The 17593-nt window shown below is 40.8% G+C and overlaps 4 protein-coding genes across 4 annotated transcripts; 2 read left to right on the top strand and 2 right to left on the bottom strand.

Moving 5' to 3' along the window:
- Positions 1-1661: 1661 nt before the first annotated feature.
- Positions 1662-4016, top strand: ccdc34 (coiled-coil domain containing 34). Its single transcript, XM_083974102.1, has 7 exons — positions 1662-1767; positions 2100-2378; positions 2464-2608; positions 2725-2832; positions 2954-3112; positions 3212-3341; positions 3585-4016. The coding sequence occupies exons 2-7, from the start codon at positions 2113-2115 to the stop codon at positions 3785-3787; spliced, it is 1011 nt and encodes a 336-aa protein (XP_083830228.1). The 5' UTR covers positions 1662-1767; positions 2100-2112; the 3' UTR covers positions 3788-4016.
- Positions 4017-5023: 1007 nt separating this feature from the next.
- Positions 5024-6931, top strand: rab19 (RAB19, member RAS oncogene family; the record flags this gene model as incomplete). Its single annotated transcript, XM_083974099.1, has 4 exons — positions 5024-5111; positions 5699-5884; positions 6276-6459; positions 6657-6931. Exons 1-4 carry the CDS (start codon positions 5061-5063, stop codon positions 6929-6931), a joined length of 696 nt encoding a protein of 231 aa, XP_083830225.1. The 5' UTR covers positions 5024-5060.
- Positions 6932-8487: 1556 nt separating this feature from the next.
- Positions 8488-11227, bottom strand: hdhd5 (haloacid dehalogenase like hydrolase domain containing 5; the record flags this gene model as incomplete). The annotated part of the gene is made up of 8 exons (XM_083974089.1): positions 10947-11227; positions 10430-10651; positions 10207-10319; positions 9725-9818; positions 9609-9642; positions 9315-9489; positions 9012-9200; positions 8488-8911 (listed from the first exon to the last, which is right to left on the bottom strand). Exons 1-8 carry the CDS (start codon positions 11061-11063, stop codon positions 8488-8490), a joined length of 1368 nt encoding a protein of 455 aa, XP_083830215.1. The 5' UTR covers positions 11064-11227.
- A 1387-nt stretch (positions 11228-12614) lies between these two features.
- Positions 12615-17021, bottom strand: ccdc77 (coiled-coil domain containing 77; the record flags this gene model as incomplete). Its single annotated transcript, XM_083974088.1, has 12 exons — positions 16981-17021; positions 16092-16140; positions 15530-15716; positions 15292-15434; positions 14808-14904; positions 14613-14703; positions 14247-14338; positions 13910-14058; positions 13549-13810; positions 13250-13375; positions 12993-13145; positions 12615-12761 (listed from the first exon to the last, which is right to left on the bottom strand). The coding sequence occupies exons 2-12, from the start codon at positions 16124-16126 to the stop codon at positions 12615-12617; spliced, it is 1482 nt and encodes a 493-aa protein (XP_083830214.1). The 5' UTR covers positions 16127-16140; positions 16981-17021.
- Between the last annotated feature and the right edge of the window lie 572 nt (positions 17022-17593).

The following is a 17593-nucleotide window of genomic DNA, read 5'->3' as shown; positions in this document are numbered from 1 at the left end:
CACATCAGACGACAGACACCACGCATCGCACTCCAACCTGTTGTCTTACCAAAGAAATGAAGAACAGCACACAGGTAGAGCACTTTGGTCCTTCCTAGGCAGGTTTCTGCAAACCACCCAACCAGAACAGGTGTCAGGGTGCTTGCTCCTACGAAGCACAGGTTGACCGTCGCAGCCAGGTAGTTGTTGTAGCCCAGCTTGACAGTGCAGAAGAGAATCATGTTACACACAATCCCAAAGAAAGTAAATCGTTCACACAGCTCCACCAGCAGCACGCAGATGATAACTTGGAGCTTCTTGCGTGACTTCCTAGGAGGTCCTTGGTCTAGAAGAGGGGTCTGAGAGCCTTGTCGCAGCTGGTTTCTCCCCTTTGCCATTCTCTGAAGGTCAGCTTCCACCTTTCCACCTGGCCAGTAAGCTGGCCACTGGGCTGCTCAGGTGGCTGGATGCAGTCTGTATTAGACCATGCAGAGCTCTGAATGGGAACTCCTGCCCACTGAGGGTGGGACCAGCACTGGGAAAAAGCTGGAATCCCTCACTTGGGTGTGACTGTGGAGCTGGATTGGAGACACGTAGGATCAGACACACCTACCTGCATTCTGCACGTGCTGGCGGCTGATTATCCCGCTGTGTCATGATCTTACTCAGAACTGTGGACGCCTTACAGGGATCTGACACATTGCATCCAGGGGGAAGGATGGATGGGAGCTATTTAGAGAGCCTCCCAGAAATATTTCTATAATTACCAGCAAGTGGCAGACATGATGTTGTTGTTTTGTTTTATTTTCATTAATGACAGAATGATTGAAAATTAGCTGTACACTATCTGTAGCTACACTGATTTTTAAACCCCAATTTTAAATAGGCTATCTGTTAAACCGACAATACAATGACTAAATTCATTTTAAATGACAACTAAAAAAAAAATCGAAGTTACCAAAGTGGCATTCAAATAGCCTAGGCCTAGATAAAACACCACAAAAAATAATTTTGTGCAGGTTATGACAAACACCCACAACATGTCACATCCCTTTGTGAAAGAAGTTCATCGGTGTAGAAGCGCAGCGTGGCGCGCCTGCTGATAATTAGACAGATAATGTTAAGTGAGTGACTGAGAGTGAGTGCATGTGCAGGTTAACTCCAACTGGGTCAGCACTGCTAGATAAACAACAATTGCCTTTTATTACAGAAGGTGGTTACAGCTGGTTGCCTCAAGCACAAGATCAGGCCAGAGCTGAGAACACAGCTGAGTAGGCTACATATTTACTAATCTATCTAGTGTTGTTAATTTATCTCAGTTGTCATTCAGAAATGTCTGGTGTTCCCCAAAAAGGCTATACATTACCAAAATGACAAAGAACAAATTGTAAATTTAAAGAATTTGCATAGATAGCCATGTTGTAACCACCCACAAACAGCATTTAAGTGTGTAAAGGAAGGCAGGCCTAAACAAACAAAAGACAACATGTGATCAAAATAAAAATGAAAAGATTCAAAAACAATCTGGAGGATACTAAAGCTTTCCATATTTTTGTGAGTTCCCATGCTGCATTGACTAAAAACTGGGGAACCATTTAGTTATAGACGACCTGCAGATGATGGAGGGAGAGATTAAAAACAGAGTATCTCCATGGTTACAGACGCAGCGTTCTGTTGAGCGTGGGGAGGCGTGGTGTATCATGGGTAATGAAGTAAATCAGTTGGTTGCAACAGTAGAGAAAGACACGAGAACCACGGCGGTACTTTTCTTCAAATAAACGCCCAAAGGTAAACTACTTACTATTGCACCTTTTCATTAAAAAAAAGCAAGAAACACTGCACGTATTGTGAGTTTAGGTTGTGTTTAGCATTAAACGTCCGTTGCACTTTAGAGCTAAAAAGCTAAGTTAGCTAACGAACGCTAACGTTAGCCACTCTTTGCTAACCATAACAACAAACTGTAAACATGAGGGACACACATTGTTGTTAGCTGTACTTGTATGCTATTTCTCATTGTAAAGTTGCGTAGCTTTATCTCCTTTAGTTCAAACAGCTAAAAGTCACTCAAAACTAATGGAAAAACGTACCAATGCGTGTGAACATCGTGTGTTTCGCTGCAGACATCGGCTAGTAATGTCTACAGGGAAGATGCCCAAAGGTCCTACCTCTGCTTCGGAGGGCTTCAGCTCGACCCCGGTGAAGACCAGCCAGGGGAGAGAGCTGCAGCCTGCTAAGGGCTTAGATGACGACGTGATCTCCGACAACGAAGACACGTTTTCCTTGCTTTCTCCAATCTACCACGACAGTTTCGACAGTGATGAAGACTTAGAGCCCACCCCAGCTGAGCAGACTTCTCCCAGACAAAGCTACAACTCCGGACGTGGCATTTCACCGGTCAGGTAAAGCTGGAGATAACTTTCATTGATCATGTACGTGCAGTGTAGAACATATTATATGTATTAATGTGCATCTGTTATGTTGTAGTTGTGAGCTGCCCAAAACACGTTCAAAGCAGATGTGCAGTGCAGCCGTGCACCCTGCAGTCTCACCTACTCTGAGTGCATGGGAAATGTGGCTGGTGAACAAAGCCAAGGAGGACCGACTCAAATTGGAAAAGAAAACAGAGGAGGCAAGCCGCTTCTCTTCATTTGCCTTTGTTTTAGTCATAACAAGATTTTTTTTTTATTACTGCACATGGTCTCGATATCTGACCAGAATTTTTTCTTCCATAAATGAATGAATTAGGAGCGCTTTCTAAAAGAAAAAACAAGACAACAAGAAAGGGAGCAGGAACGGAAAAGGATGGTCATGGAAGATAAGATTCAAGAGTGGCTTAGGATGAAAAGACAACAGGTACAGAACTGCTTCTTTAAAGTAATAAACAATCTCTATCTTTTATTTATTTAGTGTAACCACGCAGTAATGCTACAGTTGTCTACAGTTATTTGTCTAATTTGTTTTCTTACAATCCCAGGAGAAGCACGAGCAACTTGTAAAACAGTCCAAAGAGGAACAGGAAATGCAGAGACATTCGGAAAAACAGAGGGAAATCGAACAGAAAGCTCAGCAGAAATATAGAGACTGGCTACAGAAGAAGAACCAAGAAAAAATCGAAAAAGAAAAGAGGGATAAGGTAATGTTGATCTTTTAATGCTTAATTTCTTTTTATGAAACATTTCTAATGTTAATGATAAAACAGACAGATTCTGAGAGATTGTTTTTCCCTTTACAGGAGGAAGCTGCCCTGAAGGAGGAGCAGGACAAGGAGCGACGCAAGAGGGCAGAAGAGAAGTTTAAGGAATGGCTGGCAAAAGCCAATGAAAAGGACAGAGCAAGTCCCAAACCACACAGCTACCCAACAAGTAAGGCCATTTCACTTTATTTAGAAATTATTAACCATACTTTGTCATTTTTTGATTAACTGACATAAAATAAAATGTATGAGTATTATTCTGTGCAAATGTATCATTCAGGAATAGAAAGCAAATCAACTTATTACTGAAAATATATTGGTTAGAAATCTATAAATGTGATTGTAGGTCATCAGTTCATTTGCTGTTAATATTTCCTATGTTTCAGTATTGCATTGCTTTGACTTGTTCCAGGTCCCTATGACAAATCCTACCCATCACCCAGCTTCTACAATCCGATCCCATGGAAACCGATTCCCATCCCTCCTCCAGAAACATCAGTGAATAAGACGTCTGGCAAGAAACCTCAGAAGCAGAGGAAGAGCCAGCAAAGCCCCAGCACTGCGTTTAGACTCAGAAACACTATGAGAACAGCACAATTGGTGCAGAAGAGATGACACAGCAGACCGATGTCCATGACTGAGGCTTAGTTCCAGCTCAAATATGATTTCATGTCGACTCATCCAAACCACCACAGGCTTTGAACAGACACTTTGATGAGTCACAGAAGTATTTCTGCTCTCTATATGCCTCTCTCTCTAATTAAAGACATGCTCCCACATGTATTCATTTTCATTATTATATTTGATTCAATACTGGAGCAATTAGTAATGATGCACTAGTTGCGATTTAATGTCTAAATATTCAGGTTTTAGTATGTTTACATACAGATGTTTAGAGTTTATTATATGAAATGAATCAGTTTGTTTTTACGATAAAGAAAGATTTACATTTCTTCTTTGCTCTTGTCCCTATTTTCTTTGCTGCATCACTGAGTGGTCAACAAGAACCACGTTTCTCTGCATTTGATGAGGCACAAACCGCACACAACTGTATAGTACAACAGAAAGAAGGGGGATCGTGGTCGCAGCCAAAGATAGACCCGGCTTGGTCAAGTGCCCCTCACACTCACACATTGTTCTGTGTCCAGCTGTGCCTTGTTCTTCTGTGGGCTGAGATGACGACAGAAACAAGTGAGGGGGTGGAGAGAGACACACGGAGAGAGGGAGAGAGAGGGTGATTCAGAGCAGTATGCTCATTCTGTGTTAGCATCTCTCTCTGATGTCAATAAATGAAGCCTGAGGTAAAATTATTTCAATTACACTTTATTCTAGAATAACCATGTTTAATCCTTCCATTGTATTTTTCTATGTTGTGTGTTGGGCTCTCTTCGTCTCTGGTTAACCCCTTTCTGTTGACGGCTGTGGAATGTGTTAGTTGACAGTAGTCAGTGAGGGGGGATCATAATGAGGACACTGATTATGTAGGGCATTTTTAAATGCACGAGAAAACATTCCTGGGTCCAAAGGACGGCTGTTAAGACAAAGAAGTCAGGTGTTTACACTAGGACTCAGGAGTAGTTAAACTGTAGGAGCGGTTTGAGCTGTTTGCTCAGGGGTGTTTACACATTGAGCCTTTTAAGCAGAACTGTCTTCATAAGGAGTTATAGTTCTGTTCAAAGTAAGCTCATGAGCTGTCAGTGTACTCATAATTTGAATTAAAAATACTTAGTCTTAACCAGTTAATCATAAAGAGAAGAATGTCTCAATCCTGCCTATGTAGGGCTGATATACAGCACTTTCAATAAATGATGTTTCAAGTCATTGAGTTTTATTTCTGCCCCCTCCAGGTACTGTGTCCCATTACAGAGTAGTAAATCCTTATCCCAAGATGCAGTGGTGCAGGTGGGCTGGCAGTTGGAGATCACACCTACCAAGACAGGTAGGAGGCGTGTCTTAAAATGTCTCTGGATGAAGGCGAGGCGGGGAGAGGCACAGAGGGCAGAAGGAGTGACGGTCTAAAGGGCACAAGTGCAGACAATAGTTGTTCTTAAATCTTCCAAGAATGAGATTGTAAAAATGTGATTTAGACATGGAAACAAGTGAAGGATGAAGCAACAAAGCTTTTGAATTCTGACTTTTGCTTGTTATTCAAGAGAAAAGGAATTTTAATCCTCTACTATGGGAAAACCAAGTTGATTTTGGAGTTTGCTGAACAGAACTGGATTTACCAGTAAGATTATTCATAATATCAACTATATTTTTTTAAATGTCTGACTGGAAAAGTTTCACCTGTGGATCATTATTCTACCACAACCACATGGACTATTATTCTCCAGCTGGTAGTTTCACCCCCCCTTTTTTTTCTAAGAAGGATGTGACCGCTGTTTCTGTAAATAGTCTCAGGTATTATTGACACAACTTGGAAGAAACTAGGTCTGTTGCATTGAGGCACAAAGGTCTTGTATCCAGTGTTTCAGCCTCAGTGTTTTGTGTATTTGTGTGTACTTTCTTCCCATCACCATGCAGTTTGAGCCAGAGACTGAGGACTCTTTCGACTTTCTTTTTAAAATCATCTTGGTCGGGGACTCGGATGTGGGGAAGACCTGCGTGGTCCAGAGTTTCAAGTCTGGCATTTTCATTGAGAAACAACAAAACACCATAGGGGTCGATTTCACCGTTCGCACCTTGGATATTGATGGCAAGAGAGTAAAGGTAAGAGATTTGCATGATTTTTTTTTTTTTAATACAGAAATACATTGACAAAAACAGGGATATATGTTCTTATTCTTGTCTTAAAGTAAACAATCCCTCTGCTTGTTTCAGTTAATCAGTGTGTTTTTCCCTAGAGGACAGAGGAGTGGCTGACTGCTTCTGTCAAATGATAACATCTGTGTGTTAGCTTTCTGGGTGTGTTCTTTTTTCTTTTCTTTTTTTATCTTAACAGCATGGGTGTCTTGTTATGCTAATTAGTTTGGAGTGTTAAAGGCATAAGCTGTTCAAAAAGGACTAAACAATGTAAGATGTGTATATTTCCTTACTTGACCCACATCTTGTAGCCATTAAAGTAAAATAGTGTTGATTGTGTTTTGTGTGTTATTTACAGATGCAGGTGTGGGACACAGCTGGACAGGAGCGTTTCCGCACCATAACTCAAAGCTACTATCGCAGCGCCCACGGGGCCATGGTGGCCTATGACATCACACGCCGCGGCACGTTTGAATCAGTCCCCCACTGGATCAGGGAGGTGGAGCAGTATGGAGCTGCCAGCGTGGTGCTGATACTCATTGGTAAGAAGAAATAAAACACATTATTCAAATTGCATTGATTGATAATTAACTATCAGCCGTTGTTTGATTGTTCTTTATGGATTATTTGATATTTATGTTGTCATCTGAGTGCTGCTGGGCATTTTCTTTTGAGATTATTCAGCTCTGAGAACTAAATATCTCATTCCACTTCCTCCTGTTTTGTTTAATCGCTGCAGGGAACAAGTCAGACCTCCACGCTCAGAGGCAGGTGCTGTTCGAAGACTCGTGCACGCTGGCAGAAAACAACAATGTCCTTGCTGCTCTAGAAACCTCGGCCAAGGAGGCCCAGAACGTAGAGGCGGCCTTCGTCCTCATGGCCCGGGAGCTGCTGGCACGGAACGGCATGCCCATCACAGACGAGGCCTCTCAAGACCCATCTCCGTTCATGTTGAGTAACAGCTCCCACCCTGTGCATGGTACTGCGTCCTCAGATAAAAAGTGTGGGTGCTGAGCGGACTGAAGCAGTGTCCATTAAGACTTGGTTTTAAAAAATATTGGTGGCAGTCCGTGTGTGTGTGTGTTTGAAAAGCTCCTGCACAAAGAAAGGGAGGCTACTTGCATAAGATTATTTTTTGAGAAATGACATATGTTGCAGTGTCTGTGTACAATAGATTTTGAATATGTTTTGCATTGTATTATTTATAGATATAGAATCTGTGTAATGCAGGCTTTAAATGGTATTTGCTTATGAGACGTAGTTGAATGTGGTAATGACTCCAGTGTTACAAACCACACTTCTGCTGGAGGACTAGGTACAAAGTACACACTAACAAAATGTTTTCACTTGACAAATTTGTCTGTTTCTTCCTTTTTAATTGTTCTTTTCATACCATTATGGTATTTGCAGTACATTAACAAAGTTTTACCCTGCAACTGAAGTCACCTGCAGAGTCATACACTGTTACACCTGTCAGTGACAAAAACAAACCAGCACTGTATGACATTTTCTCTGGTGCTGCAACAACTTAAACATTTTCTCCCAAAACAAGTCTCTTAATACAGACATTCACATTAAACCATTCATAAAATTGTTCACATCTCTAACCAGATGACGGAAAAAAAGCACCTTTTCATCTTCTTTGAAAACCACGGTACTCTATATATTTCTGACCAACCAACAAAATAAGACAACACTGTTTTTAAAAAAATTTAAATCATCATAGGCTTGATTAAGGCTAAACAAAATGAGGTACTAAAAATCGAAAGCTGGCATCTCAACTTCATCAGCATTAGTGGTTGTAAATCCACCCTAACTTAAAACAAATTAAGCTGAAATATGATAGCAGTAAAAACAAAGAGCAGAACTGGTCTAGTTAAAACCTGCCAGGGGGTGTGTATTTTGGAAAGGAGAGATGACCCACTTACGTAGACTGTTGTGCAAAGAATGAAATTCATCTTTATCTGGACAATGTGTGGTATTGTCACAGATAAAACAATAAATCTATCTTTGTGGAGCAAACTGACAATTATACAGCTTTAGGTCAAACTGTGTGAACTGTCCTCAGCTCCATCTGTGCAACCATGGTACCTTGATGGACGTTGGAGTAAAATACAAAGAATCTCAACGCTTAGATGTGCGTTTTTTAAAATCAGCAGACTGTTCTCTACAAAGGCAAAAAGAGACAGATGTCAGACTTGACATGTATACTGTGTATACTACAGTAGGTAGAGCTAATAGAAACAGTTACAATTGTGTTGTTTGTGACAAGTATAAAAAAAATACTACAAATACCACAGTCTGTGACACACTGCCATGCATGGCCGACTGAAAACTTCTCTAAGTGTAGCTTTCCTATATTTGGTGTCAGAACTGCATATTGTTGCTTTTTGCAGCTGATTCTATGGCACTTTATAAAAAATCTATATCAAGCCCGTGCAACAGCTACATCTCCCCTGTGATAATCAGGGACTTTCAGCTCTTAAAAGTTTCTGCTACAACTGGTTACAAAGTGTAAGAGCTGTTTACTGGAAGGCTGTGAAATGGAGCTAGACATTGGGAGGCTGGTCCTACTCCAGAGGCCAGCCCTCCTGCTGAAACACCAGCTCCACCGCCTCCTTCACATCCTGCACTATGAAGGAGGGCTGCGTGAGGCTGGGGTCGAAGCGGAAGTCCCGGTGGCCGTGGAAGATGCGGTGCTCTGTGACGGTTTGTGTTGTGTCTGAGGGCAGCTCCTGCTGGTCTCTGCTGTACACCCCCGTGCACACCAAGATGGAGCTGCACCCCTCTGGGAGTTCCTCCTCCGCCCCGTAAACACTCGATGCTCCGCCAAGCTCTGCTGATGTCATTTTAGGTGCATCATCAACAGTGTCTGCCAAGGGATCTGCACCTCCTCCGCCGCTCTTCGCCTGCTTCTGGGCCTTGGTAGAGCGGGAGGCCTGGAGGTAGCGGTTGTAGAGATTGGCGCCGTATATGTCAGCCATGGGGTTATCACTGTGATTGATTGGACATGAGTTGATGGTGTTAGAAAAAAAAAGAAAACACAACATGATTCTTTGGGTCAAAAGTGAAAAGCTAAAACCGAGTCACTCACCCTATTGCATAGAGCCTCTTCACAGGTGTGGTCCAGCCCAGTCTCTCAGCCTGTTGTCTGATCAGCAGCTCAGCGTAGTTATAAGTCACCACACTGGGTTTACCAATCAGAGCCTCGTACTTCAGCTCATAACCTGTCACCTTCTTGTACAGGCTCTCTAGACACACCAGGAACATACCGTGACCAAACCTATGAGACATTAAAAATAAAAACATCATTGTCATTCAAAACTTTAAACAATGTGTCAGGGTTTCAATTCTGCTCTAATGTGTGTACTACATATTTGAGACATATGTAATGTACCTGGGATTCTTCGCCTCGGCCATCCACAGCAGGTCCATGTTACAGGCCAGGACAGGGATGTGGGGGTATTGCATCGAGCTCCAGTTATTGTCTGGGTTCCCATTCGTTAAGAGCACATCAACAATAAGCTGGAGGTTGGTTTCCCATCTGATTGGCTCGCCAAATAAGATGACAGCTGTGGGAAGTGGGAACAAACCAATAAATAAGAAAATGATATAAAAGACAGTCCAATTATTATGGATCGGTAAGAGTTATATTTATAGCTACTGTGTTAACTGAGTGTGGAAAACATACCGTCTATTGGCCGCAAGCCTTTGGTGGGTGGAACCTGTAAGACATTACACACAACTGGTTAGATGTCTAACCTACACGTTCCTGTAAACAAATTGGCTTCCATGAGTGATACTTACACTGCCTTTGGGCCTTCTGTTGTGATCCACAACATCCAGTAGTGGATATCCATCTCTAAGCATATCTATAGTCACAACATCCTGAAAGCCCAGACTGGAGTTTCAAAGGTTAAAGGAAAAAACACAAACACAGGGGAGGAGGAGTTATGGCCCACCGAACACAGGGTTGATTCTTCTGTCTGGCAAAATGTCATAGATACCCTCTGTTGGCAATATTGCAATTCATTGTCATTAATCCTCATAATCTGAATGAATTAGTGCGTTTAATATATAGTGTATGAGTCTCAAAAGGTTTAGAATAGTAAGTAACATCCAAACATTCAGTCAAAGTAAAGGGAACAAAGGGTGAAAAGATTAAATGCTGATAACAAAGTAGGACATGTACAAAAATGCACTGAATAAACAGAACATGCACAGTTTTAAGGTCAACACCCAGACGGAGTCCAGGAACCAGAGTCCCCTGATTTAAGACGACAGGATACTTGTGAGCGACTTCCTCCACAGGACCCTGTCCCGACACCAGCACACACATCTTGTGGAACTGGGTGAACATTCGCAAGGGACTGTGGGACAGCATCACCTGGTCTGGAGACACCTGAGACGAAGGGGAGCACAGAGGGGGGGGGGGGAGATTAATGTCATGTTAAATGAGATAAAAAAGCAAACGGAGTACACACACTGCGATTTAATAGATGCTCCGTTTACCTCCACCTCCAGCAGATGTGACAGATGTTCAGCTTTGGTCTGCCTCATGCAATTACCGGCGTTCGTCACAAACACCACAGGCACTTTGTACTTCCCGTTGCGGTCCACCAGGTTCCTGAAGCACTGCTTGGCTGCAGGGATGGGTGTCCTGCCTCGCACCAGCACCCCATCGATGTCAAAGAGGAGCCCGAAGGAGTTGTGCTGCTGACCCTGAGGAGGGAGCTGAGCCAGAGAGCGGTGGCATGTGCAGCACAAAAACACAAGGTTGTTCATTAACTTGTGGAAGTACTACAGAGTATTGACAGACATGATCTCGTCACTGGGAACGGGATGAGACTTTGTTCTCAGAGGATATAAATCACTCACCAGCGTTTTATTAGTAGATAAGTCATTTATGAGAGAAGCGGTTGATAGTTATAGATGGTAATAACAGAGGTACTAACACCTTATAATGGAGCTATTAAAAGAACAGAAAAGTGCATGTCATTTCTTCACTTTGAATGAGGCGTTCACTTACATTACTGCTGTAATTTCTTGAGATCGAGGGCGACGACGTGTTTACTTGTTTTGCTGCTCCTTCACAGCTTGACTTCAGCAACTGCCAGCCACTTTTCAAAATCCTGAATCTCTGCATTTCTCCGGTTAAAATGAGGCTGGTCAAAAAAGAAAAAGAAAAAAAGAGAGGAACACGGTGACGGACCGGACACGACCGAGCAAACGGTACTACTTAACAAACGTGACACCTGAAGAAATGGATCATATCGTAAACAGCGAGGGTCTGTCCTCCAGTGTGCGCCGCTGTAGCTGCCATCATTCAGCACCTCCACCGATTCAGTTGCTAATGACGATGGAGGCGCATGCGCCAATACGCGGGAACGTACGGAATTACGTCACAGTGTATCCCCCGCCCGGAAACACTGCACACTTCTTATTTTTCAAAGAAGAATAAAGCTTTTACATTCTGTCCCCTTTTCTTTCCTTTTTCTATTTTTTTATTTATTTTTCGTCTGTCATATTATTTATTCATTTATTTATTATCCTTCCTTCGATTGAAAGTTTACTAACATTGCTAATAATTATCTTATTTTATTGGGATTTACTTATTATTTATGATTTCTGATAGATATTGGAGCACCTGTCTGATGTTCTATTGTATAATTGTATTAGTACAACCCTGTTCTTTGTACATCTGTTTATATGTACAGCTGTTTTCAATAAAGCTCATTGAAAAAAAAAAAAAAAAAAAATTAAAAAAAAAAAACACTGCACACTTCTGTTTTTACAGAAATGAAACTTTTAATCACTCTTCTTGTCAGATTTACCACTGAAACTTTAGAACAAAAATGACTGGTCACGTTTTTAGATACCATTTTCGCCTTTATACATTTTAAATAATTTAAAAAAAAAAGTATTGACATGATACATATTGACTGTATGATATGATATATTCTGACTGTATGTGCTCATTGTCATTGGCAATTTCAGTTTAAGACCATGTATATTTTAAGAGTGCCTTGTTGAAGATGTTTTTCTTTGTAAAGAGGGTAGGCATGCTTCCCTCGTTGTGTTAAACGCTAATTGAATAAACTAAATTAAACTGAAAGAAAAAACAAACCAAAAACATTTACAAGACATACATTAAAGCCATTAAAATAGAGCAAATCCAGTAATTGGTTTGCAAAATTAAAACAATGTAATTTACCTTCAGCTACTGAGAAGTGAGTAAATCTGCTGAAACAAATTTTCGAATTCATTATAAAGTGGTGTCAATTTTTACAGTAATTTATGGTAAAGACCGACAAAGTTACATAAACATACTGTTACTTGGGATGTAATTACCAGGTTTTCAGTAGGTCATTTTTGAAAATGACAGACAGACTCAGTGAAGCACAGATCTGTGTATCATTATGCTTTAGTTTCAGGTTCCTGGTATTCTTCTGCTGACTCACAGAACCTGTGATGATGTCACTGTTACTATGAAGAAGCCTTTCGCTGCATGCATAAATAATTGTGGGCGTTCACTGTTTTAAAATCATTGCAACAAAACACATTTTATTGGCCCAAAAAACAACATAGAAATATCAAAGTTTCAGTAATAAACACAGTAGCACAAACATGTATGTCTGAGATAAATCTCACAGAGATTCAACTTAGTAGGCAAACACAACACACAACAGTTCATTCTTTAGCTAAATCTCATCTCATTCTCCAGTCCATAGATCTTAGCCTTCAGGGCCATCAACTCATCCTGAACCTTTTTTGTTCTGGTGTTGGTCTGGCGTACTTCATTAAGAATAGCCAAGTCCTGGTTGGGCCCAATATTCAGTGTAACCTAAAGCACAAAAAAGTGTGTTAGTAGTGAACACAAATGGGCATGGTAAAGCAGTTCAAATGTAAATTTTCTAATAAAAGCATTATGGAAGACAGAGATTTCTTTTTCAGTTGTGTTTTTCCATTACAACTAAATTACACATTATATTATTATTACACATAATTTTTTGTGGTTGAAATAAACCACATAAATACATGTATGGTATACTGGGAAACACCAAAGGTTTTTCACCTTGACAAGCTGTTTTTCAACATCTTTGAATTTCTGTCTGAGGTGCTTCAGGTCAGTCTTGAAGCCCTCCACCTCCATGACCCTCCTCTTCTCCAGCGCCTCATATCGCTGAGTCATTAGCTGAAGACGCTTGGCCATTTTGTCTGAACGCTCCTGTGCTCACAGAAATATTTAGAGTAGAGTAGAAAAAATATCAGTGAGAAAAAGCTTTGGGAACACCAAAATCAAAGAAATTTTACATGTGCAAACCATGCTACCTTAAATATTTCCCTCCCCACATCCCCTTCCTCTCTGATTTGGGACAGTTCTGTCTCCAGAGTGATACACTGCTCCCTGTACATCTCCGCCAGACGGTGGGCTTGCTTCAGTTCCTCCTGGATTGCCTGATGAAATAGCGCAAGGTAAAGACAAAACAGCCAAAGTCACAACAAGCCATTGACGTTCTCTATCAAGGGCAAAAGTGGACAATATTTATTCTAGTCTAAAAAATTGTAGATATTTAGCAGGGTTATCTTTTTAAGTCCTGTGATCAACATAGACAGATGACTATTGTTACCCTTAGCTCCTCTTTGAATGTCTGCTGTGACTCTGGCTGAGGCTGGGGCAGGAGCTGGGCCGTGCTGCTGCCGGGCTGCCACGCTCGGCCCAGTTCAGTGCCAGAAGGCCGAGCCTTCCTCAGACGGTTGTGGCAGGAGTCCAAGTCCCTCAGCAGCCGGTCCTTCTCCACCATCCAGCTTTTCTCATGACCCCGTGTCTCAAATTTTAGTTGTAAGAAATCTTTTGTACTCCCATACAACAGATTCTGGGTTCGCTGGAGCCTGAAGTGTGACAATAAAGTCAGATGAAGATTGATTATCATCCAAAGATTTATTATAATCCATATACAGTATAGTCTTCAAATATATCAGAAGACCCACTTGTCAGTGAGCGCTGTGATCCGCTCCTGGTCTCTTTGCCGCTTTGCCTGTGCCTCCTCTGTTTTAATCCGTCTATCCTCCAGCAGAGACTCTACCTGCTCTTTTGCCAGACGGGTCTGTTCTTCCATCTGTGCTTGGAGCGCCTCCACCTGGAAATGTGAGCCACACAATTACAACAATAAAAGATGGTTTCAGTCCATTTAAAACACATTTCAAAAGATATGTTGTCAGAAGTGTATGTAGCAACTAGCATGTATGTGAGATAATATTAAAAAAAAATGTATGTGAGATAATATAATTTAAATCCATTTCATGCATTCATAGAGTCGGCCTGTACCTGTAGTAACAAAGTCTGGTTGTCGTTCTTATATTGTTCCAGGCTCTCTCCGTTTACCCCGTCTGTCGACTTTGTTCTCCTGCTACTCTCAACTTAAACAAACACACAATGACAGTCAGGAGAACTAGCAGAAGTACCTTTTTCGTCTTTTTGCAAAGTTCAAGTTTTGTTTTTGTCTTTGAGTTAAAGGAAAGTAAAAACTATTTGATTCTTATTGTTCATCATAACACACACAATAACATAGATGATTAAAGACACTTGATTAAATAGCTTAACAAACTTCATATCAATTGTGACGTTATTAAACCAATTTTAAATAATAATGTGTGTAGAAAAAGGCATCAGAAAAATATACTGTCTTCAAACCTTTTTTGTTCACAGATGGTCTCAACTTTGTGGGTCTGAGACTGAGGTTTTCCTCCGATCTAGACTCAGGGTTCCTCTGAGTGATCGTAACCTGAAATGTAGCCCCGTGCAATATGGATCATTGATTAATTTCACGTGTTTTTGACAAATTAAAATTTCTACTGTGACAAAGGCCTGTGATGACCTTGTGTGTACCTTATGAGGAGGTTCTCGGTGGAAGTATGTGATCTCTCCTGCATCAGGACCCACCAGGGCGAGAAGGTGTTGGATTTTCTTCCTGTCCTCCAGCTCTCTGTACAAAAGTGAACAGGTAATTAGATCCAGTTTTATTTGTAAAGGCCTCTGCACAATCGTAAAAGTATTTTCACTCACTACCCATTTAGACCTTTGTAAATTAAGAAAAGCAGAAAACACCCTAAACTTTTACTATTAATATTTAATAGGTTGCAATTACGGTAGGCATTTTGAGATATCGTTGGAAAGTGTAACTATAAACCTTAAAGATGCCATTCCACTGAAATGCCCCAGTAAGACAAGACATTGATCAAACATGCATAGTAACAGGATCATAGACCTATATGGAAAGCAGGATTTATTAATGCTATTTGTTACATCTGTGCTTCACTGGGTGTTATAATATAATTTATGCTAAAAAAAAATGCCTCTGTGCTTCACCAACCTGATCTTAAGTCGATCATTTTCTGCATAAAGCCGGAGAGACTGCTCTCTCTCTTGAAAAAGGTAGACCTGCATGTCGCTCAGAGCGTTTTGCAGCTCAGCAATCTCTTCCTCACGTTGTCGGACCTCCCACTGTAGCTTATGCTGGGGGGGGGATATCAAAGGCAGAGAGAAGATTTAATTAATGCAGGAAAATACCAAAGTAATGATACATTCAATGACTGCTCATTGTATCCGACCTGGTCTTCGGCGATGCCTTTGTTCTTCTCTAACATCTGCAGCAGCTCCTCATGTTCCCCATCAAACTGGGCAATCTTCTGTCTGTAGAACTCCAGTAGCTCCCTGGATGGACGCAGATACGCCAGACGCTCATTGATGGGGGGCAGTGGGGAGTCAGGCTCCCGACCTGGTGTCCGATTGCTGGTTCTGTAGGGTGAAAAAAAAAGTTGTTACAGTCCAATATAAAAGTGGACACTTAATGCGAACCACACACGTCTCATACGAACACTAAATGCTGTCCCTGTGTTTGCCCGAGCCACTAGAGTCTAGTTTTACCCTGTGCATGTACAGTCTGCAGAGAAACAGCAAGCAATGAAAATGAATGATTAACCTTACATTTAAACCCATTTAAGACTAAATCCATGTGGGATAAGGCTTAGGATCATAACAGTAGGGGGGCAGACTGGCAAAATAAGTCTAAGTATCACTCAGGAGAATTACAGTAAAAGCATTATGTCCCTTTTCTTTCAGAAAAAAACACCAACAGTTCTGTGCTCCTGTGTGTTGACTAAACAATCTTACCTGTGTGGTGTTGCATTTTTGGTTGGAGAACCCATCCCAGCACAAAACACTGAAAACAAAGGTGAAAGAGTTTTTAAAAAATAAATAAAAGTGATGTGCTTGCCTTTACATGCTGATACTGAAACACTAATTTGCCTGTCAACCCTTAGTTGTGACTTAATTGTAGGTGAATGGAAACCAGCTGTGCACTGAAAATATAAATGATTACAAAGATGTCAGTTGGGAGCATTTGTAATAAACTGTATTGAGAACAATCCCATCTTGTCATACCCTGTAAATGCTTGTTGTAGGTATTTTCTAAATTTCTTATTAAAAAAATAGTCAACTTCATCAGACAAAAACATCAATAAAGCAATAATGTTACATAAACAATAAAGTTTGCATGTGGCAAAAAATGATACTTTTTTTAGAGAATAGTTGGGAGTATTTCCTTCTACACTATTTAATTGTAGCAGTAGCAGGATTAGTACACAAAGTAATGTTACAAAGCCGCTTACTATCACATAAATAACCCTAATTCATTAGAGATATCACCATTGCAAAACTGATTGTGTATGCAGCTTCATTGTAGATACGGTAAATAACGTTTCTGCGTTAGAAAATGCCTATTCAGGAAGGATAAAGAGAGTAAAAGCTGGGGTGGCGTTTAAAAACCCTTTATTCCTCCTTCATTAGATAAATTAAAATGTTTAGCCAACCAAAACACACAACTCCCTTATCATCAGACAACTCGCAGATCAACTTGTTAACTTTTACATGATGAAAACTCCCTTTATCTGTCACGACTGTACAACTTCAGATGCGGCTAAAACCAGAATATAAATGTGCAGCAGCATTGCAAATTGTTTCCCACCAGCGTCTAGCGTTTTATGTGATATATTGTACTTACACGTTACAGTTTGTTTTGTTACTCACAGCCCTCGGTGTGTGTTGCAGTGTGTTGTTCGTTGCTATCCAGCTTTTGAAAGCCGGAAGTTCACGCCTTCTTTTCTTCTTCGTTCGTGGGATTGCGGAACCAAGCTGATTAGCTACTATTTTGCCAACTAGCGGCCACTGTTAAATATAAATATAAGAAGGTGTCCCGAAATAATAATTAATAAATACATAATCGTGATGTTATTCTTGTGACACGTGTGGGTAAGTTGTGTTTATTTATGCTGAAAAATCAGCAATGATTTATGATGCTAGGCCGTAAGCTAAGCTAGCTTCTTCTGTTGTGATTTTTTTTTTTTTTTTTTTTAACTGCTGAAGGTTCAGTTATTTAAGAAATTATTTTAAATATATAGTTATAAAATATATACGTTTTCTAGAGTGCTTGCTGAGGTAAAAAAAAAACAAACAAAACGAAAAACACTCGCCAACGGTAGCTTCATCAAGTTTGCTAAGGAACGGAAGTGTATCGGCTGTCCCTTCAACATAAAGGCCTAAACTTGAACTATCTGGAAAACGTGAAGTGTACGCAAGTTTTGTACTTTACAGTCAAATAACTTGTTGACTTTAGT

This window comes from Trachurus trachurus (assembly GCF_905171665.1).
Source record: "Trachurus trachurus genome assembly, chromosome: 6".
NCBI classification, from domain to species: Eukaryota; Metazoa; Chordata; class Actinopteri; order Carangiformes; family Carangidae; genus Trachurus; species Trachurus trachurus.
Note: the sequence above shows the minus strand (reverse complement) of the source record. Positions and strands in the feature narration are given on the sequence as shown.

Coding starts and splice junctions, on each gene's coding strand:
- ccdc34 (XM_083974102.1), top strand. CDS start 2,113: ATGTCTACAGGGAAGATGCCCAAAGGTCCTACCTCTGCTTCGGAGGGC. Junction 2,609..2,724: donor TGGAAAAGAAAACAGAGGAG/GCAAGCCGCTTC, acceptor TGAATGAATTAG/GAGCGCTTTCTAAAAGAAAA. Junction 3,113..3,211: donor AAAAAGAAAAGAGGGATAAG/GTAATGTTGATC, acceptor TTCCCTTTACAG/GAGGAAGCTGCCCTGAAGGA.